The 21,491-nt window shown below is 37.3% G+C and overlaps 1 protein-coding gene across 1 annotated transcript in view; it reads right to left on the minus strand.

The window, feature by feature from the left end:
* Window positions 1-353: 353 nt before the first annotated feature.
* Window positions 354-21,491, minus strand: part of tcerg1l (transcription elongation regulator 1 like) — an 81,768-nt gene continuing 60,630 nt past the window's right edge. Inside the window, exons 9-14 of the mRNA XM_064320769.1 lie at window positions 17,615-17,769; window positions 15,965-16,040; window positions 7,313-7,448; window positions 5,554-5,643; window positions 3,950-4,068; window positions 354-1,847 (exon numbers count right to left, since the gene is read on the minus strand). Of these exons, the coding sequence (XP_064176839.1) occupies window positions 1,691-1,847; window positions 3,950-4,068; window positions 5,554-5,643; window positions 7,313-7,448; window positions 15,965-16,040; window positions 17,615-17,769 (733 nt within the window). The 3' untranslated portion in view covers window positions 354-1,690. The remainder of the gene's footprint in view (window positions 1,848-3,949; window positions 4,069-5,553; window positions 5,644-7,312; window positions 7,449-15,964; window positions 16,041-17,614; window positions 17,770-21,491) is intronic.

Raw genomic sequence — 21,491 nt, forward strand, 5'->3', positions numbered from 1 at the left:
TTAAACCATTGAGTTTATCATTGGAAACACTTCCACATGCTCTATGGTTTTTAGAAGATGTTCTGTAGATACAGTAGTTTGGAATCACTGCTGTGAAATTATTAAAGGTCTTGTAATCATTCCACTCAGAGTAGCACATAAGTAAAATCTGGCCACACCTTGATTGACCACCAGTGGATGATCATACTGTACATCCCAAGGTCTGTGTGATGAAACTTCCTTTTTTTTTCTTTGTTGCCACCCATGTTAAGACCAGAGAACTTGGACCTCATTTGTTTGGCTCTGGAGAAAAGGGAGTACTTTACAATTGAATTTTCCTTGATTTAAATATTGATTAAAGCAGGAGGTTAATGTATCAACACAGAATCCACAAAACCTTTAATTGAAAAATAAATGAGAAAACATTACTTAGTAAAAGAATCAATTAGTACCTATCTAGCATTTTAACAAACAAAGCACTGCAAATCCAAAACGAATACTACAGTCCTTAGGATATGTTTTAGAATGTCTTCCTACACAGAATGCACATTTATTATTAGCAATTATCTATTTTTTACATTAATGAAGACTTATGACAGTGTCTGTACTCTCTTAAATAATGTCAAAGGATATCCTTTCTATGAAATACCATTGTCTGGCTTTAACCACAATGCACTTTTAGACAACATCAGAAAATCCATCAATACACAATACCATCAATAAATATTTTTGTTCCTCAATATTTCAAAATGTTAAATGTTTTCCATAGTTTCAGTGCATCATAAATCCAGAATCCCTTGTACATTTACATATGCATGTCAGCATGTGTACTGTGTGCATACACATATCTCAACCTGGTCTCACAACCCATTCGCATCAATTCAACAGATTTCCAGAACCCTAAAATTCGTACCTATCCACCAAATGAGGGACCCTTCACATTGCATGACTTGACGACTTACTTCGAAACAATATGAACCGGAACAAAAATCCGCTATTTTTCTTTCACCAGTGAAACAATTAAGGTGAGTCACCAATGATGGCTTGGCATGTAGCTCACTAAGAGATTGGTAATACAAAACAGGACATGGTACATGGGATATAGATAGCTGCCCACACACATAAAGGAAACAAGAAAAAGCTGCATAATTATACATCATATTACATTAAAATCCATTTATGGAATAATAATGGTCGTCTACAAATGTTGGAAATATTCATGTTGGAATATAATATTGTTGCCGTACCTTTCCTTGTGTCCCTCATTCATCAAAAAAGTATGAATTTTAGGGTTCTAGAAATTCATTGAATAGATACAAATGGGTCGTGAGACCAGGTGGCATATATATGAGACACACACATGCATACTGTATCAAAGATAGTTATACATGTAATTATGCATTGTACTTAACACCATTAATGCTAAATTCACGCTTTTCACTGAGATCTGAGCACGTGAAACACTGAATTTTAAAACAAAGCTTCAATATGAAACATTTAATCTCTGAGCATTGACTTCATATTCCACACAGTCAAGTCAGGCATCACCAGTTTACAGATCTGGGTTCTGGGTGGATGTTTGGCTGCTTTGTCCTTGTGAAGTACTGATTCAGGGATATTGACAGATACTTTACAAAACTGACTATTTCATTTAGTGGTCAGAAATCCCTTCACAGTTTAAAGAATAGTTTATAGCAAAGCTCATGACTTTTCATCTCATCTTCCTCAGTCTTAGTCTGTTTTCTTTGTCTCGTTTCTTGAGTGCATTGACAAACTGATTGAAGAAGTGCTCCTGGTCTTTCTTTTTCTGAACTTGTTTGAATCGCTGGTCTCTGCCATATTTTTCAGAGAATTCCTTGAACGTTGACCTGCACGGCATAAGACAGCCAGACACAGAGAACATTTTTGTTTTATATTCATGAAGTGAAGATCACCACACCTACAATAGGCTCCTATCCAATGTCAGCTCTTCTGCTGACTACGCAGAGGCAATATTAAGAATTGGAAAAGCAGGAACTCTCCATTACCAAACCTTGTCATAAATAACTCATGTCATTTGAAGCACATCGTACTTCTAATGAGTTGCAAGTTGCATGTTTCACAAAACCATTCTTTCAGAAATGAGTATATCCCAATATAGAAATAGTCTAATAGTCTACGAGTCCTTGTGTAGTCTAATGAGTACTGGATCAGCTTTAACATGTTGTTTAATTAAATAATCACTGATGTCACACATACACAAAACGGGGACTCTCAGGAACAATAAAAACTGTTTACCAAAACAAGTAATGCAATGATATCAAGCATTTCCCTGTTTTCAAAAGGGTGCTTTCACTGGTTTCTGACAGTGAAGAAACCTGGCACCATCTAAAAATAAGTCCTTTCTTTGTACCATTTATGTTTGTTTTCATCAGTTCTCAACTCTTTATGTTACTCATGGGGAAATCAAAGTAAACCCCACGCATGCCTGACAAAAATTCATTCTGTTTTTATTTTATTTACAATTCCCATGATGTGTCTTTTTCAATTTAGCTGTTTAATGATTGGATGAAGTGCCTGGGAAGAGCTGCTCAGACAACTCATCCTTGTTCACTTGAACAGAAGATACACGATCAATGAGATACAGAGCCAATGCTTCTGTAAAAAAGACAAAGCAAATCAATGCTCATATTTTCCAACTGTCTCTGAAACCTGGTGCTTAATTCAATTTCCAAACAGATCTCTCGACACAATGGTTTATGCAATAGGAGGTATGTTCTTTGGAACTTCTGCTTAGAAATCTCCTTTTATACTACACCCTCACTTAACCACTGCTGTGTACAGTGGCGTCCTTTCAGCAAAACCCTATTTATGGCACAGTGACATCATATACCGTTGCATTTTTTGAGCAAAAAACTGTTCTGCCTTCTGAAAAGTCAGGTGTACACTATTTATTGAGTACTATTCAATTCACTTTTCAGTTGAGTTGTCTACTGATTTGCAAAACCTGCACATAAATGTAATATACTGCTGGCAAACAAATGTGACTTGCATAACCTTGTCCTAAATGCAAAATATATAAAATAAAATAGATTTTGGTATCTATCTTTTTGGTTTTGACTGCAAGCAGCATGTACACAAAACATGCAGACCGATCAGGTGAAACCTGGAGTGATATTGCCCATTGATTAGTTAGATAACTGGCCAGTACAGTCTTATATTTTTAAAGCACCTCTTGTGAAAACAATAAGGTATAATACAGCTGTGTTCTGTAGCTAGCTAGCTAGCTGCTTAAGTAATGGAGCTGCCCATTAGCAAACTAGCAACGATCTAGCAGCAAGCAGCCAGGACACTTAAGCACTTAAAAGACTATTTTAAAGACACAATATGAATTTTGATTGGGGGAGTAGGTAGACATTGATATCAGCATAATCACAAGTGAATATGGTTTTGTGGTCAATTGCAATGATTTTGTTAAAGTAATTGACCCCAATAAAAGTGCGTAAAAGAAAGTTACATATCTTGACCATGAAGCAAAGCAACTGCGTTTCTATACCCAATGGCTGCATAAAGTTTAAACAGAAAAGGCTATTCATATAAAAGAATACATCACATGCCTGGAGTATTAAGTCTGGCCTCCCTCAATTCACAGTCACAAAGTGCTGCATATCATTATTTACCAAATGCAGTAGCAGTGATTAGATTATATGGCTTGTGCCACTGAAAAATATTAAATACATGCATTGCATTCAAAATAAAAGATAAAACATTTCAGTTGATTTAAAGAGCATATAATTAAAATCACGATGGACATATTTGCCACTCAAACTTATTTTCAGAACAGTGGCTAGCCCCTTATGGAAAAACCACATGTTCATAAACTACGTGTCCAAAAAACCCATGTGAACACCCAAAATGTGAAGAGTAACCATGTGAACTATAATCCCACTTGAAAAGAACGGAATACTTTAAATAACAAAGTAGAAATTACCTGGATGTAATTTTTGACTCCTCAAGAAGCTTTCTAAATTCCTCTTTAGCCTGTTGTAGTTTGCCCTTTTTTTCCTTGTACTCCTCTTTCATTCGAGCCTTTACAAACTGATCAAATATCTGAAAATGAGGAGAGAAAATATCAGAAATGAACTCTTAAGAGGCAATGCAAGACACTCAAAGCTTTGGTCTAAGGTTAAGATTTCATCAGTCCCGGTTACCAACCTGATTCTATTTATCGAATCCAGTTCTTTTCAAATCCTGTTTCTGATTTTTGTCATATTGAGTACGAAAAGAAACCAAAATGTGTTGTATGCAGATTTTATTTTCAGCAGATTTAGGCTGCCGAAAAGAGTTATTTTGGTAAAAAAAAAAAAAAAAGTAAAACTAGGTAAATAAACAACAAGTTCAGTTTCAGCCCCATAGTTCATAGAAACATAGGCTACTCTTTTCTAGCCCATAACAAAGTTCTCAAACTTTGTAGCCTAAACCAAAGACAGAGCAGTGAGCAACACCTAGGCTTCTCCATCTCTTCCGTGCTCAGTAGGCTGCCACGGTCTATATGAATAAACTTTAGAGATAGCCACCAATGTGATGACAAACATAGCCACTTTTCTTACTTTTATTTTTCTTATTGCTTCACCACCAGCTAGCTACCTTTGCATAATCAACACAACAATGCTTGCGGGCTAATGTTGCCAGCTAGCAACTGCCTGTAGCTGTATTGCCAATGGCGCATTTTACAAATAAACCTTGGTTTGATTTAATCACAAGGCTAACTCCAGTTAATAGACTAGACATGTTAGCTATCTAATGTTAATGATAGGCAGAATATAGCTGACCTTTGAGCAAATGTAGCTAGTTGTGTCTGTCTGTGGAATTGACTGCAAGTGTCACAAAGTTTTATTCACAACAGACATTTTTTGTTGTTTGTCTTCCACTTGGGGAATGGATAAAAATAACCCCCAAATGTTCAAGATAATGCACATAGATTTTGCAAGTTCCCCAACAGTAGCTTTTAACCACCTACAGAAGCTTTGTAACTTGTAGTTAGCGAGTCAAAGTTTTTTTTTCTCTTCCCACTATCAGAAGAGACTATACTGTTGCAGATAGTGTTGGACCTGTATGTCAGAGGAAGTAGTACATAGCAACCATTTCTAAGCAGGGATTTGTGGACGGCAGTGTTATTCATTCATTGACAAGGGTCAATTGACTGGCTTCAGGTAGAATACCAAGCGAGGAATAGGCAGAGGAGGCAACAAATGTAAATGATAAGCTGAAAGAGGAAGATAAAAAAACCCACCCGATAGAACAAAAAATCGTACGTATGTAAGTCCCTACATACGTACGTAACCTGGTAGCTGAGCAAAATTCTTTGCATTTCTCTCATTAATAATTCCATTAAAAATACATTTTCAGGATTCGATAAGCGGATTTGCACATTTCTTAACAAATTACCAGTTCTTGGAAATTTGGAACCGGTTCCAATTTGGAATCGGCTCTCAATACCCAACCGCACTTTTGTCTGATTTTCAGTTTTTCAGTGACACCTCCCCATTCATGTTTTTCTGCTACAAGACAAAAAAAGCATGTTTGTTCACATACCTGTTTTCTTTCTTCTGATGTCAGTAAGAGATATCGTGGATCAAACACTATTTTATGCAACTCTTTTTCCCATGTAGAGAATGCTGACACCTATGACAAGAGAAACAACATAATGCAATTAATTTGTATATAGAATAGAATTTTATATCAGTGTGACAACAGGCCTGAACCTTTTATGCTACAAAAAAACAGCTGATCAGTACACTGCTTTTATGCTCTCCATATTATCGGTTCTTTTAAAACTGAACATTCTATGTTGTGTCATTGTTCTTGATTAGAGCTGCTCTCTGGTTTCTATACAAAAGGTGAAATGCCAATGTCTTACCCCTATTTTATTATGTCCGTATTATCAACCATCAACATCCAGAGGCTGGTTTCAAAAAAGTAATAAGCATTTTCATTCTCAGATCTTGACGTGTTGTTAAAATGTCCATCCATTATCTATACCCGCTTATCAAAGGGGTGGGGGGGGGGGCTGGAGATTATCCGAGCGTGCACTGGGCGAGAGGCAGGACAGGTTGCCAGTCTGGTGCACACACACCATTCGCTTACACACTCATAGCTAGAGTCTGCAGTTAGCCAAATTGCATGGCTTTGGACTGCAGACTGCAAAATGTGCCTTCATTTGTGGCATCCAGCAATATGTGCATTATGGCACAGTAGTAAAGGTTGCAGTAAGCTTATGCTTTAGCATGTGCTGCATTTGTCTTCAGTGTTAAAGCCAATTTAAGTTGATTTCAAGAATTCATCACTTGCATCTTTTTTCCAGTACATTTCCCCTTTTAATATTAAATTCTGTGACCAGGATTTGTGTCATGCCAAATGGAAAAAAAAGATATGATGGTAATTTCTTATACACATATATATATATATATATATATATATATTCATCGACATTGTTCTGTTTTCACTGTAAAACTGGCAATTTTCACCTACTGGGACCTCTTCTGTGCAAATGGAATTTATTGCATGTGTAAATGTACTCAAGGCCATGCATTGCCACTGAAGCAAGGGGATGACAATGATTGCTGAGCAGCTGGTCTCCCAGACAGGCTCCGTGTAAGCACTTTGCGAAATGTGTTAGAGGAGCAAAATTATGGTTTGCACATTTCTTTTAAAAAAGAGAGTCAAAATTATATCTCACAGATATTAGCTTGCACATGACTTGTTTGTGAAACAAGCCCCCAGCTATCATCAACACAATCACACTGTGTTTAAGAAGTGTAACAAGTGTAAGTGTAAGGCAGCTATTTTATTTGCAAAAACACAGTTTAGCAAGTTGTTAATGATTGTTAAACTGTATTTGTTCAGAAAAACGCTACACTGCATCAAAATACGAATCAACATTTTGGACAAATCTAAGCCAGAAAAAAATCATTATACCACTGTGTGTTTTGCCTCATATGCAGATACCAATGTTAAGTGTATTTATTTCCAACTATGTGTTGTTCTGAGTAAATGAAAGAAGGGAAATTCCAGGAAAAAATGAATACATTTTCATTCTCATGTTAAGAATAATTTACCTCATTTCTAATGTCATAATGAAGAAATTGTCAAGACTACAAACCTTCAGTCTTGTCTTAAATATTGTGATTGTGACATATGAAGACATAGAAAACTATAGATTTGTTACCATAACACACTATTTCATACACTAATTAAACAGAGGCCTTTGTAAATAATATACAAGGATGTCACCATGCTTAATTTCATTCAGAACCTTCCTTGCAGACTATTACGCAACCAAAATCGATGTTACCCCTCTTTCAAGAAGCATGTCCCTGAAGTGGGCGATCCTCAGTTCCAAGGGCAGAATTGTCCGATGAGGAAACGTCTTGGCACATTTTTCTCCCTCTCCCATGTTCTCTTCATCTGCTTCAATGGGATCCTCCATTCTTTTAAACAAGGTAAACAATAATAAAAAATAAAATAAAAACAATTGCTGTCATGACATTCAGTCAAATCACATTCAAATGTTTATGTTGCTGTTCAAGGTTAAGATGTTTTTTTTCTCAAATGCACAACGTTTTCCCCATTTTCTCTCTAATTGTGGAATCATCAATTCAAATGTATATATTTTATTTATTTATTTTTGTATATTGCATCTGTATGCATCAAACCTTGTATACCCTTGGGGAATAAATGTGTGTGTTGTCGCAGCAACCAGATGTTTTTTGTTATTAATTAGCATAGCTCTGTTCATAAATCTTGTTTTTAGGAAGTGGTTGGGTTGGGGGGGGGAGCATCAAATCAAGCTGAGGTTACAGATGGTTAGTAATACTGTAACTGAGAGTTCCTGAGTGCTGGAGGATCACATGCCAATTACGCATGTTTATGAGAGTGTTAAAGGTGGATTAAACAGATATGGATTAAGTGGCTAAGATTCATACCATGACAAACCACACGGCTTCACAGATGTTTATCAGGCCTTTTGCTGACAATCGTGTATAAACATGGTTTTGAATTGTTCTTCCAGTATCTCTTATGCTATCGTCACCGCTATGGAGTCAAGATTAGACATGAATGAAATCGAGATTCAATATTGAGGAGAGGAAATGAAGTAGTCAAGCTTAAAAATCACAAGCACTTTAACAATTACAATGGTTATCAACCTAACAGGGGTTATTCAACAGATAATGGCCTGATAGTCCAACATGTCATTTACACTGCGGGGGGAAATCAGTATTGTTAAAATGATGATACGACCCAAAAATAAATTACACTCTGAACATGCTGCTAGCAATAATAGCAAAACAAAGGTTGGACACCCTTCACCAACACCTGTCCAAGTTCATCTAGGGGAATAACAAGGCACACAGCACATTAAGCAGGCTAAGCAGTTCAACCAAAAAGTGAGGGTTACATTTCCCAAATTTCCACCATTACTATTTGGAAATGGGATTACTACAGATATGAAAATGAATTACTTCATCATCAATCAAAGATGGGACTCAAATTGAAGAAAAAGTGTTGCAGACATTGCAGGTATTAATCTAAGGAGCATCTACCACAGTAATGCATTTCCACACAGCTACAAGAAACTCTTGTTGTAACAACAGAAATATCGCTGAAAATAATTAAATACTTAATTTGATTCAACCGTATTATCAATCAATCAAAATGGAGAAATCCCAATTTTACAATAAAATAAATCACTCAGTAAGCCCATGGGAGGCTCATAGCATCTACAATGTACTACAGTAACTAAATGAGTAACTGATTATTTGAAAGCCCTTCACAACCCGTGTCTTAGTGCGCAGTGCTAGTACATAGTGATGGGTGGCTGGCTGTTGTAGCAGCCAAAATTTCAAGCGATGAGTCTTACATTGCACAGGTAATGCAATTATATACAGCACATTTGCATTCGGGGCTAACTAATATATTACAAGCTTTTTTTTAATAGGCATAGCTGTCAGTACAGGGGCATTGTTAGCATACCCTGGGCAGTGTTACAGTAGCATAGTGGTTCACAGTGGCCTGCTATGTTAAAATTGATTTTAATCACAATGAAATTAAGTGTCTTTCAAGGGGCAAGCGCTATTCCCTAAAGTGGGCATTTCACCTACAATAGTGTAAACATTCATAGGTGACTCAGTCATGTGTTATGCCTAATGTACCGGTTTACCATAAAGCTAGAACATCACCAATGTTTTTCTGATGGTGGAATATTATTTTATTGTAATTATTGTATTTTAACTGTGCATAATGTAGGGAATTGGCTCTACTTGTCCCTTAGGGCGTGGAAAATACTCATTCAAAATTACTGTGTGCTGATATGTGACTGTAAAAGTTTCCTTGGATTGAAGAAAAAAAAAAAAACATTTGTAAAATGGCATCCCATCCGCAGGCAACAAAATATTACATATTGTAGAATACAGAAAAACATGCACGTGTGAATGATTACATATTTAGGTATATTTGTCACAATGTTTTTGCATTATCTTTCAATGTGATATGTTAGGATTTACAGCAATGCTCAATTTAGACATGTTGGATAGATTTGGAGACACCAAGGGACACTTTTTGAACAACATTTTTGCTTTTTTTGCCAACATAATTGAATTTGTGGCAATTTATTTCTACATAAATTATGAATATAAACTAATATATGTTAGAAGACATCTAGTTGGACTCAACTGTTCAATAAATAACTAAATAAATAAATTAATAAATAAATAGAGCTTTGGGCCAATGTAGTAATGACTAGCAATGAATAAGAATCCTCACTAGTAGAATGTGCAGTTTTTTAAGAGTAATTTTAATCTTTTTTTTATATGCATATGTTGCGTATAATTTTCTTTTATTGTCTGGGTACTGAAATTGATCTTTATTTACAAGTGATATAATTCAATTCCATTACTTTCTGAAAATGGATTTTCCGATAATATACTTCTGTACTTTTCAGCCACTCAGAATCCAATATTAAGCAAACTAGTAAATTGTATGGTTAATTAAATAACCATTGGTATATTTCATCTGACCAATAATGAAGATTAATTCAGAAAGAAGAGCACATAATACAGAACTCTAATCTCTTCACCATTCTGCTTTCTCATTATAAAAGACTCTGTCTTCCACTACAATGTCATTGAAATGGATATTTTACTAAGAATGGCTTTGTAAAATGTCAGGGATGCACATGGAATATGAAAAAGCACACAACAATGCACGCCAGATTTTTTCAGGCATGAGTTCACCATTTCAGAAGCCATGCGTGTTATCACAATTAGTTTTGCAGGACCTTCTGCATGAGGAAACTGGCTGCAAGGGCCTGTGCCTACCCCTTTGATCCATACTTGGGCTATACTTTAATTATTCTTCATGTCTTTTGCTATTTTTTTAATTTTTATGTTTTTATTAGAAAGTGTACAGAATACTCCAAATATGGCCCCATTGCTGTATTATAGGTGGATCTGAGAGGCGGCCACCCCCGCCATTCTCCTAAGGGAACTGATTTGATGGTATATGTTCACAGATGGGGTCTGGAGGCATGCGTGTATGTGTATTTAAATTGTATTTACTGTGTCCTTGTTTCGCGAAAAAATTGAAAATGGAAGAAAAAAGAGCCATATGAGAAATGACATCATCATGTCCATGAAAGAGGATGCCCATCTCTGTTTCACTCTCTTCTTTTCTTTTCTTTACCAACAGGAGAGATGTGTGCAAGGCACTGTCTCTAAGGGCACAGGCCTAAAGAAAGCAAAGGGCAGCCTATAAAGGAACACACATAGAGCCACACTGCTTCTATCTCGGGTTATAGCCATAGCCAGTGGTTTATAACTCCAAGTAAACATGTTTGCTATACTGCAAGTAAGCTAAAGGAACTGCACCCACATGGGATCAGTTTAGTTACTAACTTTACATGTTGCTGCAACACAGCAACAAGTAAAGGCATACAGCTTCCGTACGGTATTGTCCTGTAACAGCGTACCAGCACAGCTCCCAGCTCCAGCAACAATGAAAGGATGGAATAATCAGAAAGAAAAACCAGGATGACTGACAAACATCCAGGCATTAACTAGTAGTTTGTTCTTTGTTTTCAAAGTGTTATCGACTGTATGTAATGTTGTTAACAGTATATCACATTGCTTGTTAGTTAGCTACAGCCGCCTAGCCCATGTAGCGAACATATATACTCTATTACTAACATTAGCTTACAACGGAGATCTGTGTATGCAATTTCTCCTGCACTAATATATACTCATTCAATATGTGGCCTTGCATATTTAGAATGCCAAGGTGCACTGAGATTAGTTAGACGTAGCTAACTTCAGAAGCCCTTTGTACATGCCATTCCAGGCCATATTCAGCACCACACACGGAAAGCTGATTCATAATTCATAATCCAACAAAGGAGCTTTTGTCCTGTCCTGCACCATAGGCGCTGGTGAACACATGTGACTAGACACACACACGCAACACTCTAGTCCCCTTTCCATATGCTCTCTTATTTAGCCTTTTAGGATTTTTGTTTAGTTTAGATGTTTTCAATTAATTCTGTTTTATTAAACCTAGTCATTGGATTGATTGTTATTAGCCTATTAACTCAAAGACCATACGTATGTTGTAACATCATTGTTTATTATTTCAATATTTAATATTGAAATTTGTAATCATGATTTAATAATTAATTTCATGAGACTGATTAATTATGAGACTGATTATAATTTTGCACCATTTAATCACCACACAAGGTAATATATATTTATATCCCCTCCATTCCTTGGTCCTTGGTGCCTACGTGTGAGGATTGTTAAGACTGATACATTTTAATTATTCATCCTCATTATTCTATAATTGGTAGAGGCATTTTCCCCATACTACCTTTGTTGTATTGTTGATAAAAATCGGTCTGAAGAAAGTATGGCACAGAAAGTGTGCATCAAAATTAACAACAGGATTCGCTTCTTGTGTAGGCTTCTAGGTTTTTGGACACAGAGACCTTACAAACACTGACTTGAGCTCTATGCATCAGTTACTTTGATTATGCATGTTGTTCATGGTTTACCAGTGCCCCAAGGTCCTTAAAAGATAGACTTCAAACTTCCAAAAATAAGTTGGTCAGAATTGTTTTAAAACTTTCTGCCTGCTCTCACTCAGATTCCTCTCAGTTTGAGAAGGAAAATTGGCTAAGGGTTCAGAAAAGAGTAAGCCAGACAAAAATGTGTCTTGTGCACAAGATCATCTATGGTGCTGTTCCCATGGATTTCTCTATTTTGAGCTTGTCAGAGATGACCATGCTCATAACACAAAAGGGAGCACAACTGATATTGTCCCTTTCAGATGTAAGTCCTGTACGGGCAAGGAGACCTTTGTCTACTCTGCTGCTTTTCTGTGGAATAAACCTCCAAAGAACTTAAAATAACTGTGTTAGTTCAAGTTCTTTTTTTTTTTTAATGGCTCAGTAGAGGTATGTTTCACTGAAAGCAATTGCTGATTTATTTTATGCTACTGCTGAATTTCTGTATAGTCTTTTAGTTTCTTACTGAGTTGTATTCTGTTGATTTATATTATATAGTGATGTTGTGGTTGGTTCCACTGAATTATGGCAATGAGCATATTGAGATTATTAATGATGTAGGATACTGATATTATTGTTGAACTATGGATTCAGCTTTCTTGTGTTATCCTTGATAGTCTTTAAGATTATCCAATTAATTCAATCAATCAATTAATACTTTTCTCCAAATGTACAGTCCTGACTGGGTTAATACACAACATCAACAAAAAAAAAAAAGTTTACAATAGGTTATGCCTGATGAGATGTGTGATGGAGTCCATAAGGTAGCTGACTCTCAAACAATATATGAATAGCCTTACATGACGAGGGGTTCAATCCCTGGACATAGCACTTTCTGCACTTCAATCTCTTTTAGTTACCCTCTGTCCTTTCCCAGCCATAATAACTAAATACATAAGTAAGTATATAAATAAATAAATAAATACATAAATAGTATACTTATATACTTATGCCATTATGCTTTATTTAGTCAGCTATGTAGAGCATTCTTGGCCCTGAAAAACTCTTTAATTGCTTTAACAGTATGTTCAGGGTCATTGTTGCATTGTTGCTGCTGCAAGGTGAAGCACCCTCTATTGAGTTCTGAGTCATTTGCTTGGATATCAGCAGATGCAATGTTTCTGTCCACTTCAGAATGAATCTTGTTGCTTCTGTCAACAGTCACATCATCAATACAGACAAGGGAGCTAGTTCCAGTCGCAGCCATACATGGTTAAGCCATAACCATACCTCCACCATGATTCAAATATGGGGGTGGGGGGGTGTCCTTGTGAATGGATTGTGAGTATACTTTTATTTCTCCATACTATTCTCTTTCCATGCATTTGGTACAGGTTGTCCACAAGATTTCCAGAGTTTTTTTGCAAACTCTAACCTGGCCGTTCTGTTCGTGAGGCTCACTAGTGGTTTGTACCTTGCAGTGAGGCCCCTGAGTTTCAGCAGGTGCAGTCTTCTCTTTATTTCAGCCTTTTACACATCTATGTTATCTATCCTGGAGAATGTTCTTGATCTGATTGACAGCTAAAAAAATCTTTACAATTAAAACTATTGTACGGTCCTCCACTACAGTGGTATTCTTTGGTTTACCATGTTGTTGCTATTGCTGAGCTTAACAGTGTGTTCTTGATTTTTAACAATGTACCGAGTAGTTGATTTTGACACATCCACTGTTTTGGCTTTGAATAATTTTTGCTGATTTTTTCCAGTCCACAACTGCCTGCTTTACTGGCATTGACACTTCAGGTTCGGAGACAACCGCAGCAGACTCTAAATGAAAATTCCACACCTAGAATCAACTCTAGACATTTTGTTAGCTTTCTTGTGCATAAACTAATGATGCAAGAACTGGGCAAGAAAGAGCCGCGCAGTCAATTGTCCATTCACGTTTGGTCCTCCACAGAGGAAATACGTTTAAAAAGGCATGCAATTTATACATGGTTCACCCAGTATGCATATAAATACACACAAATTGAAGATGACAGTCATTGTTTCCTTTCAAACCCTATATGCTAGAGTGCAAAGCCAGTGTAATGTTGTCCTCTGTCATTACAGCTGGCAAACACTGTAGGAATTTATACTGAGCATTCTGCTATGAAACCCATTGCATGGAGTACATTGTGCATTTTTGTGTTAACCTTCTACTGAAATCTAAATCGCTCCACCGTACCGGTGTGAAGAGGTTTGTGGCACCATTGCAGAACCTGCTGTGATTCATACAGTGCCTAAAATCACAATGTACTCTGTAAGCACTGTTCTATTTTATGTGCAACAATTTTAGACAGAACCCATACCATGCATTTTAATGCCTCGTTTTATGTTTTGAAACAAAAACACAGAGAGAGGGCTGTATAACAACCTTACCACGAAGGAGAACATTATTGAAGACACGGGCTATGAGAAAAGCATTTAAAAAAGGAAAAAATAAATAATCTGATTTGCTCTAACTCGCAGCCAAAAAGGCAATCAAGATGTCTTTCCTTCGAGTGCCACCCGCACACACTCCCACATATATTTTTCTCTATTGCACCGAGCCTCAATAACATATGAGCTAAAAGTGAATTCCGTTTGAGAAAATAACTACAATGTTGCCAAATTCTTGTAGTCTGAATTCCCCCTTCTCTCTTGGCAAAAGAAATTGTGAAATGGTTGGAAAAGATCTAAAGCTGTGTTTTATCCGTACAAGTCACAAGCTCCCTTGGGAGACCATTCAATCTAACTGCTACGTCCATTGCTTTGAGTCACCGTGTAAGTGGGAATTATTCTCACAGCATTTTTTTTTTTCCTAAACGCAATTTATTCCCAGATTGAGTTCTGCCCAATTTACAACAGCCAATTTAATGTGCTTCCTTAGTCACCAGTCTGCCATCCAGTAACTCAAGGAGCACTGCATCTGAAGTGTGGGTCAAACACAAGGCCACACAGTACTGCTGGGTCAAGGAGAGAAAGGTGTTCACTCACTGACAGCAACCGGTACCTTCTAGAAAATTTAATGTGAGGAACTAATGCCGCAATAACCCCACGAACACTGGTAATAGACCATCCCTCCTTCCGGGGGAACAAAGCCAATTGTGTTCTGCTGCTCCGTGGACTCTTGGTCTGGTCAGCTAATGACATAGCGGAGGCTAATACTCAGACCTGTAGCTACTGTGCCTAGCCTACAGCTCTGGAGAGCACCTTTATGGACTGATTCATTTGCGAACACTTCAACGGTCCGTGACTCAAAGCTAAGGACAAATTATCACAGCAGTTTGACTGCATGTATTCCCTGATTTGATTAAACCTTCTATAATACACAAAAGTACACTATCTGACCAAAGGTACCTGGACAACCCTTGGTCTGGGGCTGTTTTTCGTGGTTTGGGCTAAGCCCTTTACTGTAGTTCCAGCGAAGGCATATCTTAATACTACAGCATACAATGACGCTCTAGACAATTCTGTGCTTCCTCAACAGTTTGGGGCAGGCCCTTTCCTGTTTCAGCATGACAATACCCCCAGGCACACAGTGAGGTCCATATAGATATGGTTTTGTCAAGAATGGTGTGGAAGAACGTGACATGCCCTGACCTCATTACCACCCAACACCTCTGGGATTAATTGGAAAGCCATCTGCGAGTCAGGCCTAATTGCCCAATCAGTGCCCTCACTGACTGACGCTCCTCTGGCTGAATGGAAGCAAATCCCTGCAGCAATGCTCCAACATCTAGTATAAAACCTTCCCAGAAGAGTAGAGGTTGTTATATCAGCAAAGGGTGGACCAACTCCATACCAATGTCCATAATTTTGGATGTGATGTTGAATGGCACATACTTTTGGACATGTAGTGTACAAAGCTCTGTTCAACAGCAAACAGATTATCCAGGCACAGGAGACCATCAAAAGGTGTGCACGTACTTGTTCCTTTTAGTTTTTGCAGTATGCTCTTCGCCATCCTCATCATTGCCAGAGGAGGAGTTGGACCCTTCTTCAGCTGAAAGAATGAAACATGCTAATATCATTACTGTTCTATCACTCATCTTTGCTCAGCAGAATTTTTATGTGCCAACAGACTGCCATGAGCTTTCTGCAGTGCAGAATTTGACGATGCATTTTTGTGACTAATGTATTGTAAAGTAGGTTACAACACTTAAATGAACTTATGATGTGCAATACTACTTTAGAGTCTTTTACTTTCCATTTTTTTAAATCTTCGGTTTATTTTTATTCTTTTCTTTTTTATTATTTTGGGTGATTATAGCATAACCTCACCAGAACACAGTAGGTATACAAAAATAAATAAATACAAAATACAAAAAAAACATATTACTAAAATAAACGGCCATAGCCTTTGCAAAATGGTGAAGAATGATATCTGCCTCAACCATGCTTCAATAGGCACTAATGCTAAAAGTGTTATTGCATTATATATCACTGATTTTGTATTCATTTTCAGTTCCCTGTGTAGTCCTGGTGCACACATACGTATAAATTTCACTTGGTCCCTTCAACAATGAAACCTAGTTTATTTAGCTTAAACATCAATGATTTTGTGGAGCTCAAGGCACTTTTCTGCTCAATTGAATAGTGGGTTTTTTTTTTTTTTTGTAACTTTTTTATTGTGCCTTTTCGTTGCAGAAATAAATAAATAAATAATGATAATTAGCAAATAAGGCCTTTTTTCCAGGTTACAAATAATATTGTTGATGCATGCAGCTCTAAATAATTGTGCTTTCCAATAATGCCTACTGATTTATTTTTAGAACATTTATCAAAACTAATATACCTATTTTATCCAATAAATTCAATACAAAAGACCTCTTGATATTACAAAATGACTCTCTCTCTCTCTCTTTTGTTCTCTCTCTCTTTTGTTCTCTCTCTCTCTCTCTCACTCTCTTTTGTTCTCTCTCTCTCTCTCCCTCTTAACTTGCTATTGTGTGTATATTATTTTTTATTGCTATCCTGCTGTCACTTATCAAGCCAGACATCAGCAATATTAAACTATTAAATCATGAAGCTTCAAAATAGACTATGCTATCAAGAAGAAAAAAAACAATGTTGTCTGAACAGTGGTGTTGAAATGGTTTAGGTCATCTGTATATTTTTCCAGACAGGGATTGTTAATAAAGGGCACATTTGGCAAAGAATCTTTGGGGAAATCTATCAAAGCAGAGAACTTGCCAACAAGATCAAGAGTAATTTGGTATTTACACAGTTGGTCACTCATGATAAGGCTTTATGATCTCATCTGTCCAGACACATATTAAGTAGCTTAAATGGTGTTTCATTTAGAGCAGTAGCCTTGCTATCCTTTTAATGCATGCAGGTCATCAAATAATCACAATTTTAAGTAAACATTCTATGAACAATCAATTGACGATGGACATAATTAACTGGTGTGTGTGTGTGTGCATGTATGTGTGTGTGTCTTCATAGATAACTGCATAAATCAGCACTGTGCACAGACTCTTCAATTACGAACAAATTTAAACATTCCACTGGAGAGGCAGTGGCTGCACTACATGGTAAACAGCAGGCCTGAGAATAAGAGTGCAGGTCACATACTGGATAATGAGTCCTTTTTGCGTTTGTGTGGAGGATCTTCGAGAATCCTGTTCAGATCCCCCCGGCCTTTTAAATCTACAGGTTTTTCCCAAACCGACAGCTGCATCGTGGGATTGAAGAAGAACACCCGGTCATCCCCTGTCCACACCACACACCTGTCAACACAGGGTAAATTAACTTAAAAATGTAAAGCATCAAAGATATTTAGGTTAAATTATCTGTCAACAGAATATGTCAACACACACAAAACACGTGTGCAAGCACGCACGCACGCACACACACACACACACACACACACACACACCAGTGTTTTATGAATTAGTATAAACCACAAGGGTATATGTTGACATGCCCAATGAATTCTTCTGATATGTAAAGTGCATTTTGCATGTCCCATTCAGTGACTAATGTCATACTTTCATTGCCTGGGAATATTTCACAGCTTGAATACCTTCCAGATGGACATTTTATTGAAGTCATTTCAGCCGAGGAGCACGTTGTTCAAGGGTAGAGCAGCAGCACCGTACTCAAGACTCAGATCTCCCAGCCATCACACCCACATCAGCCCCACATTGGCTAATAACAGGCTGGCACCTGGGACCCATTTGGATGATCCCAGCAGGCTCCACCTGAGCCCCATGTGTGGCTGGCCATGTGGCCTGCTGATGGTCGGTTGCAAAAGGGGGTCCTTGTCCTCTTAGGATAGCTCAAATGGTAGATCTGTTTGAACTAACCTACTTTAAGTCCAGACATCCTGTCCTGGGTAGCCCAAACTGAGGCCCAATGACAACCCATCATAGCCCATTCGGAGCTCATGCTCAGATGAAAACCCAGATGTGGCCATGTTTGCTGGGCTGTAACCTCTGTTTGCTGTGTTCCACCACAGTACCCCACTGCTTTCACTACCAACACAATATAAAAAAGCCAGGCATCTATAAAAGAGCATACTTGTGTCCCTGCAATATTCTTATATAACTGAGGGTATAATTGCATTTTAAGTCTGGCAAAAGTGTCAGTGGGACACATTGCTTTCATGTCTCAGGTTTATCATTGTGTCTTTGTTGACACATATCTCATCTTCTTTCCTCAATACGGTATTGATCTCCTTTTGAATGCTAATAATTTGGTTTTATCCTCTGGAAAAAAAAGCTTTTCTTTTTCTTGTCTAAACTTATTGATTCAATGCCAGCCATAATGGAAAACAAAGCACCCTGGAAATGGCTGCCTCTCGGAAGCACACCCTCTGTGCCTTCACGGGTTTTGTAACCGAGCTAATAGAAAATGTCAGACTCATTTGCTCAGGTTTCTGGGTGACAGGAAGGCAAGGTTTCTGTGTGGCATCTGTACCAAGGCAAAAGATTAAAAAGGAGAATTCGCCAAATAAACGGTTAAATTATATAAAGGTTTTGTAGGAACAAAGTTGGCTTATCTGTGAGATGCTACACAGTGCTAAGAAGCAAGGAACAAGCTGGTAGGCATAAATGTGCAATGAGTAGTATACATCATCGGATGTGAACATGAAATCAGATATAGGTTACCTGTGACTCAAATCATAAACCAAGCTCATTGTAAATGCAAATAATGCTTATGGCAATAATAGACTATATGTGTCACTGTGACAAGTTTTAAAGTGTCATTTGATATTTGATAGATTAATAATTACAACATGTCAAGACAGTAAACTATACAGAGGGCTATATAATGTTTGGGACAAAGACATTTTTTTTAATGAAACTATGTAGTTTGTGCACATTCTCAGCTTTCATTTAAGGGTATTTTTTATACATATTGGTTTCACCATGTAGAAATGACACCACTTTTTTATACACCCCCCCCATTTCACGGCTTCATAATGTTGGGGACATTAATAATATGTAAATGAAAGTAGTCATGTTTACCTTTGGTATGCACTTATTGTACATCACTTTGGATACAAGTGTCTGCCAAATAAATGTAATGTTAAGTACTTTGTCACCTATCCTTCGTATGATTGCTTGAAGTGACCCATAGACATCACCAGGTGCTGAGTATCTTCTTTATAGATCCTCTGCTTGCCATCTTCAGTTCATACTTGTTCTGGGGGCTAGTTTGCTTAAGTTTTCGCTTCAGCATATGAACCGCATTTTCAATTGAATTCAGATCAGTTGAATAACTTTTTAAAAATTTCTTTTTTTATTTTTATTTTTTTTAAACTTGTTGCTTCGGGTAATTGTCTTGCTGTAGGATGAAGCACTATCCAAACAGTTAGGAGTACCCGGGAAGTTACTTTTGGCCTCTACACTTTGCTCTTGCCATCACTCTGATACAAGTGAAGCTTAGTATCATCTGTCCACAAGATCTTTTTCCAGAACTCTGCTGGCAGCTAATTAGACCTATATTGTAAAGTCTTCACATCCATGACTCCCTCCTGAAGAGTGTTCCTGATCTGTTGGACAGGTGTTTGGGGTTTTTTCTTCATTATGGAGAGATTTTTTTCTGTTGTAAAATGTAGAGGTCTTCTTTAGCCTACCAGGCCCTTTGCAATTACTCAGCTGAGTGCTCTCTTTCTACTTAATGATATTATAAAGTTTGATTTTGGTAAGCCAAAATGGATTAAAAGTACCCTTAAATAAAAGCTGAGAATCACTTTTAGTGTCCTCCTGGTGGAGGTAGAGATATAGCTAGAGAGAGTGCTTCTGATCAGCAATCATAGCTGATTGGCCACACCCACATGGGCACACCTGAAACCTAAAACTAAGCAGATGGAGTAAACCTGTCAAGGACATAACAGTTTAAAGTATACAGTCACATTTATTTCTGTTTTGGCTTCTAATCTACCTTTAAATATTTTGAAACGCTCAATTGTATTTGTAAGCCTGTTCCATCTTTGCAAACTGCCTCTGTCAATTCAGTAGGGCACGGACAATCACATGCATCCTCTAGAGTATTTTTACTCTGCATTCAACCAGTTAAGCTGTGCAGTCATTGTGCCAGAAGAGTGCATTATTTGCACGGCTGGTGCAGACAGACTTTAAGTTCTTTGCCGACCAAAGGGGTCACTCTTGTGTATTCAGGCTGCAAGTACACTACTGAATGAAAGAATCCGGATAAATACCAATACATTGCCATCCTTTGGCATTGTTTTATCAAGATTCATATTATTTTTCCAGGCATCACTGCAGAGAGATTGTTCCCTGAATGGTGAGGTTGCTGCATCAACAAAAGTTTGCAACTAGCTAACATTTAAATGACAGTGTGGTCAAATGGCTGCATCACTAAGACTTACACTACCCAAAAGAGCAAAAATACAATATTTTTTATTAGGAGGATGGCATGGAACAACCAACCATCTGTTTTGTTCCTCTGAACATGAGGCAAGAATGAAAGTCAGGCATTAATTATAACAAGACATTACACTTTTATTTTGGGTAATGCTAGCTTTTCAATTTGAATGCCTCATTTATCACTTCACTGGGAACAAGCCAATGTAATTTTAAAAATTGTAATATATACCACAATTTAAAATGTAATCAAACAATTTGCAATTAGTACATTTTGCAATTCAATGACACAGATTGTGTCATGTCGTGGTGACTTGCAAACAGCTTCAAAATGACCCTGAAACAGCAGGATAAGAACAACAATTTGTGGCTTTTCAGAAAGGCTAATTTATTTTAGGTTTTCCTCTGAAGTATTATTTTTACCCAATCTATCACAAAGCAGCTTCCACACCTGCCACACGAAAGTCACTAATTGTTCACTGTGACTTCTCTCCATGCCAAATCAATTTTGACATTCCATTTAGAATTAGTTACTCCAAATAAATCATTTCCAGACTGGCTTGGTGTTGGATACCATATGTTTCTGAGGGAAAAAAAGTGTTTCAGATAATTTTGTA

Source organism: Anguilla rostrata, chromosome 2 (genome assembly GCF_018555375.3).
Source record: "Anguilla rostrata isolate EN2019 chromosome 2, ASM1855537v3, whole genome shotgun sequence".
Lineage (NCBI taxonomy): Eukaryota > Metazoa > Chordata > Actinopteri > Anguilliformes > Anguillidae > Anguilla > Anguilla rostrata.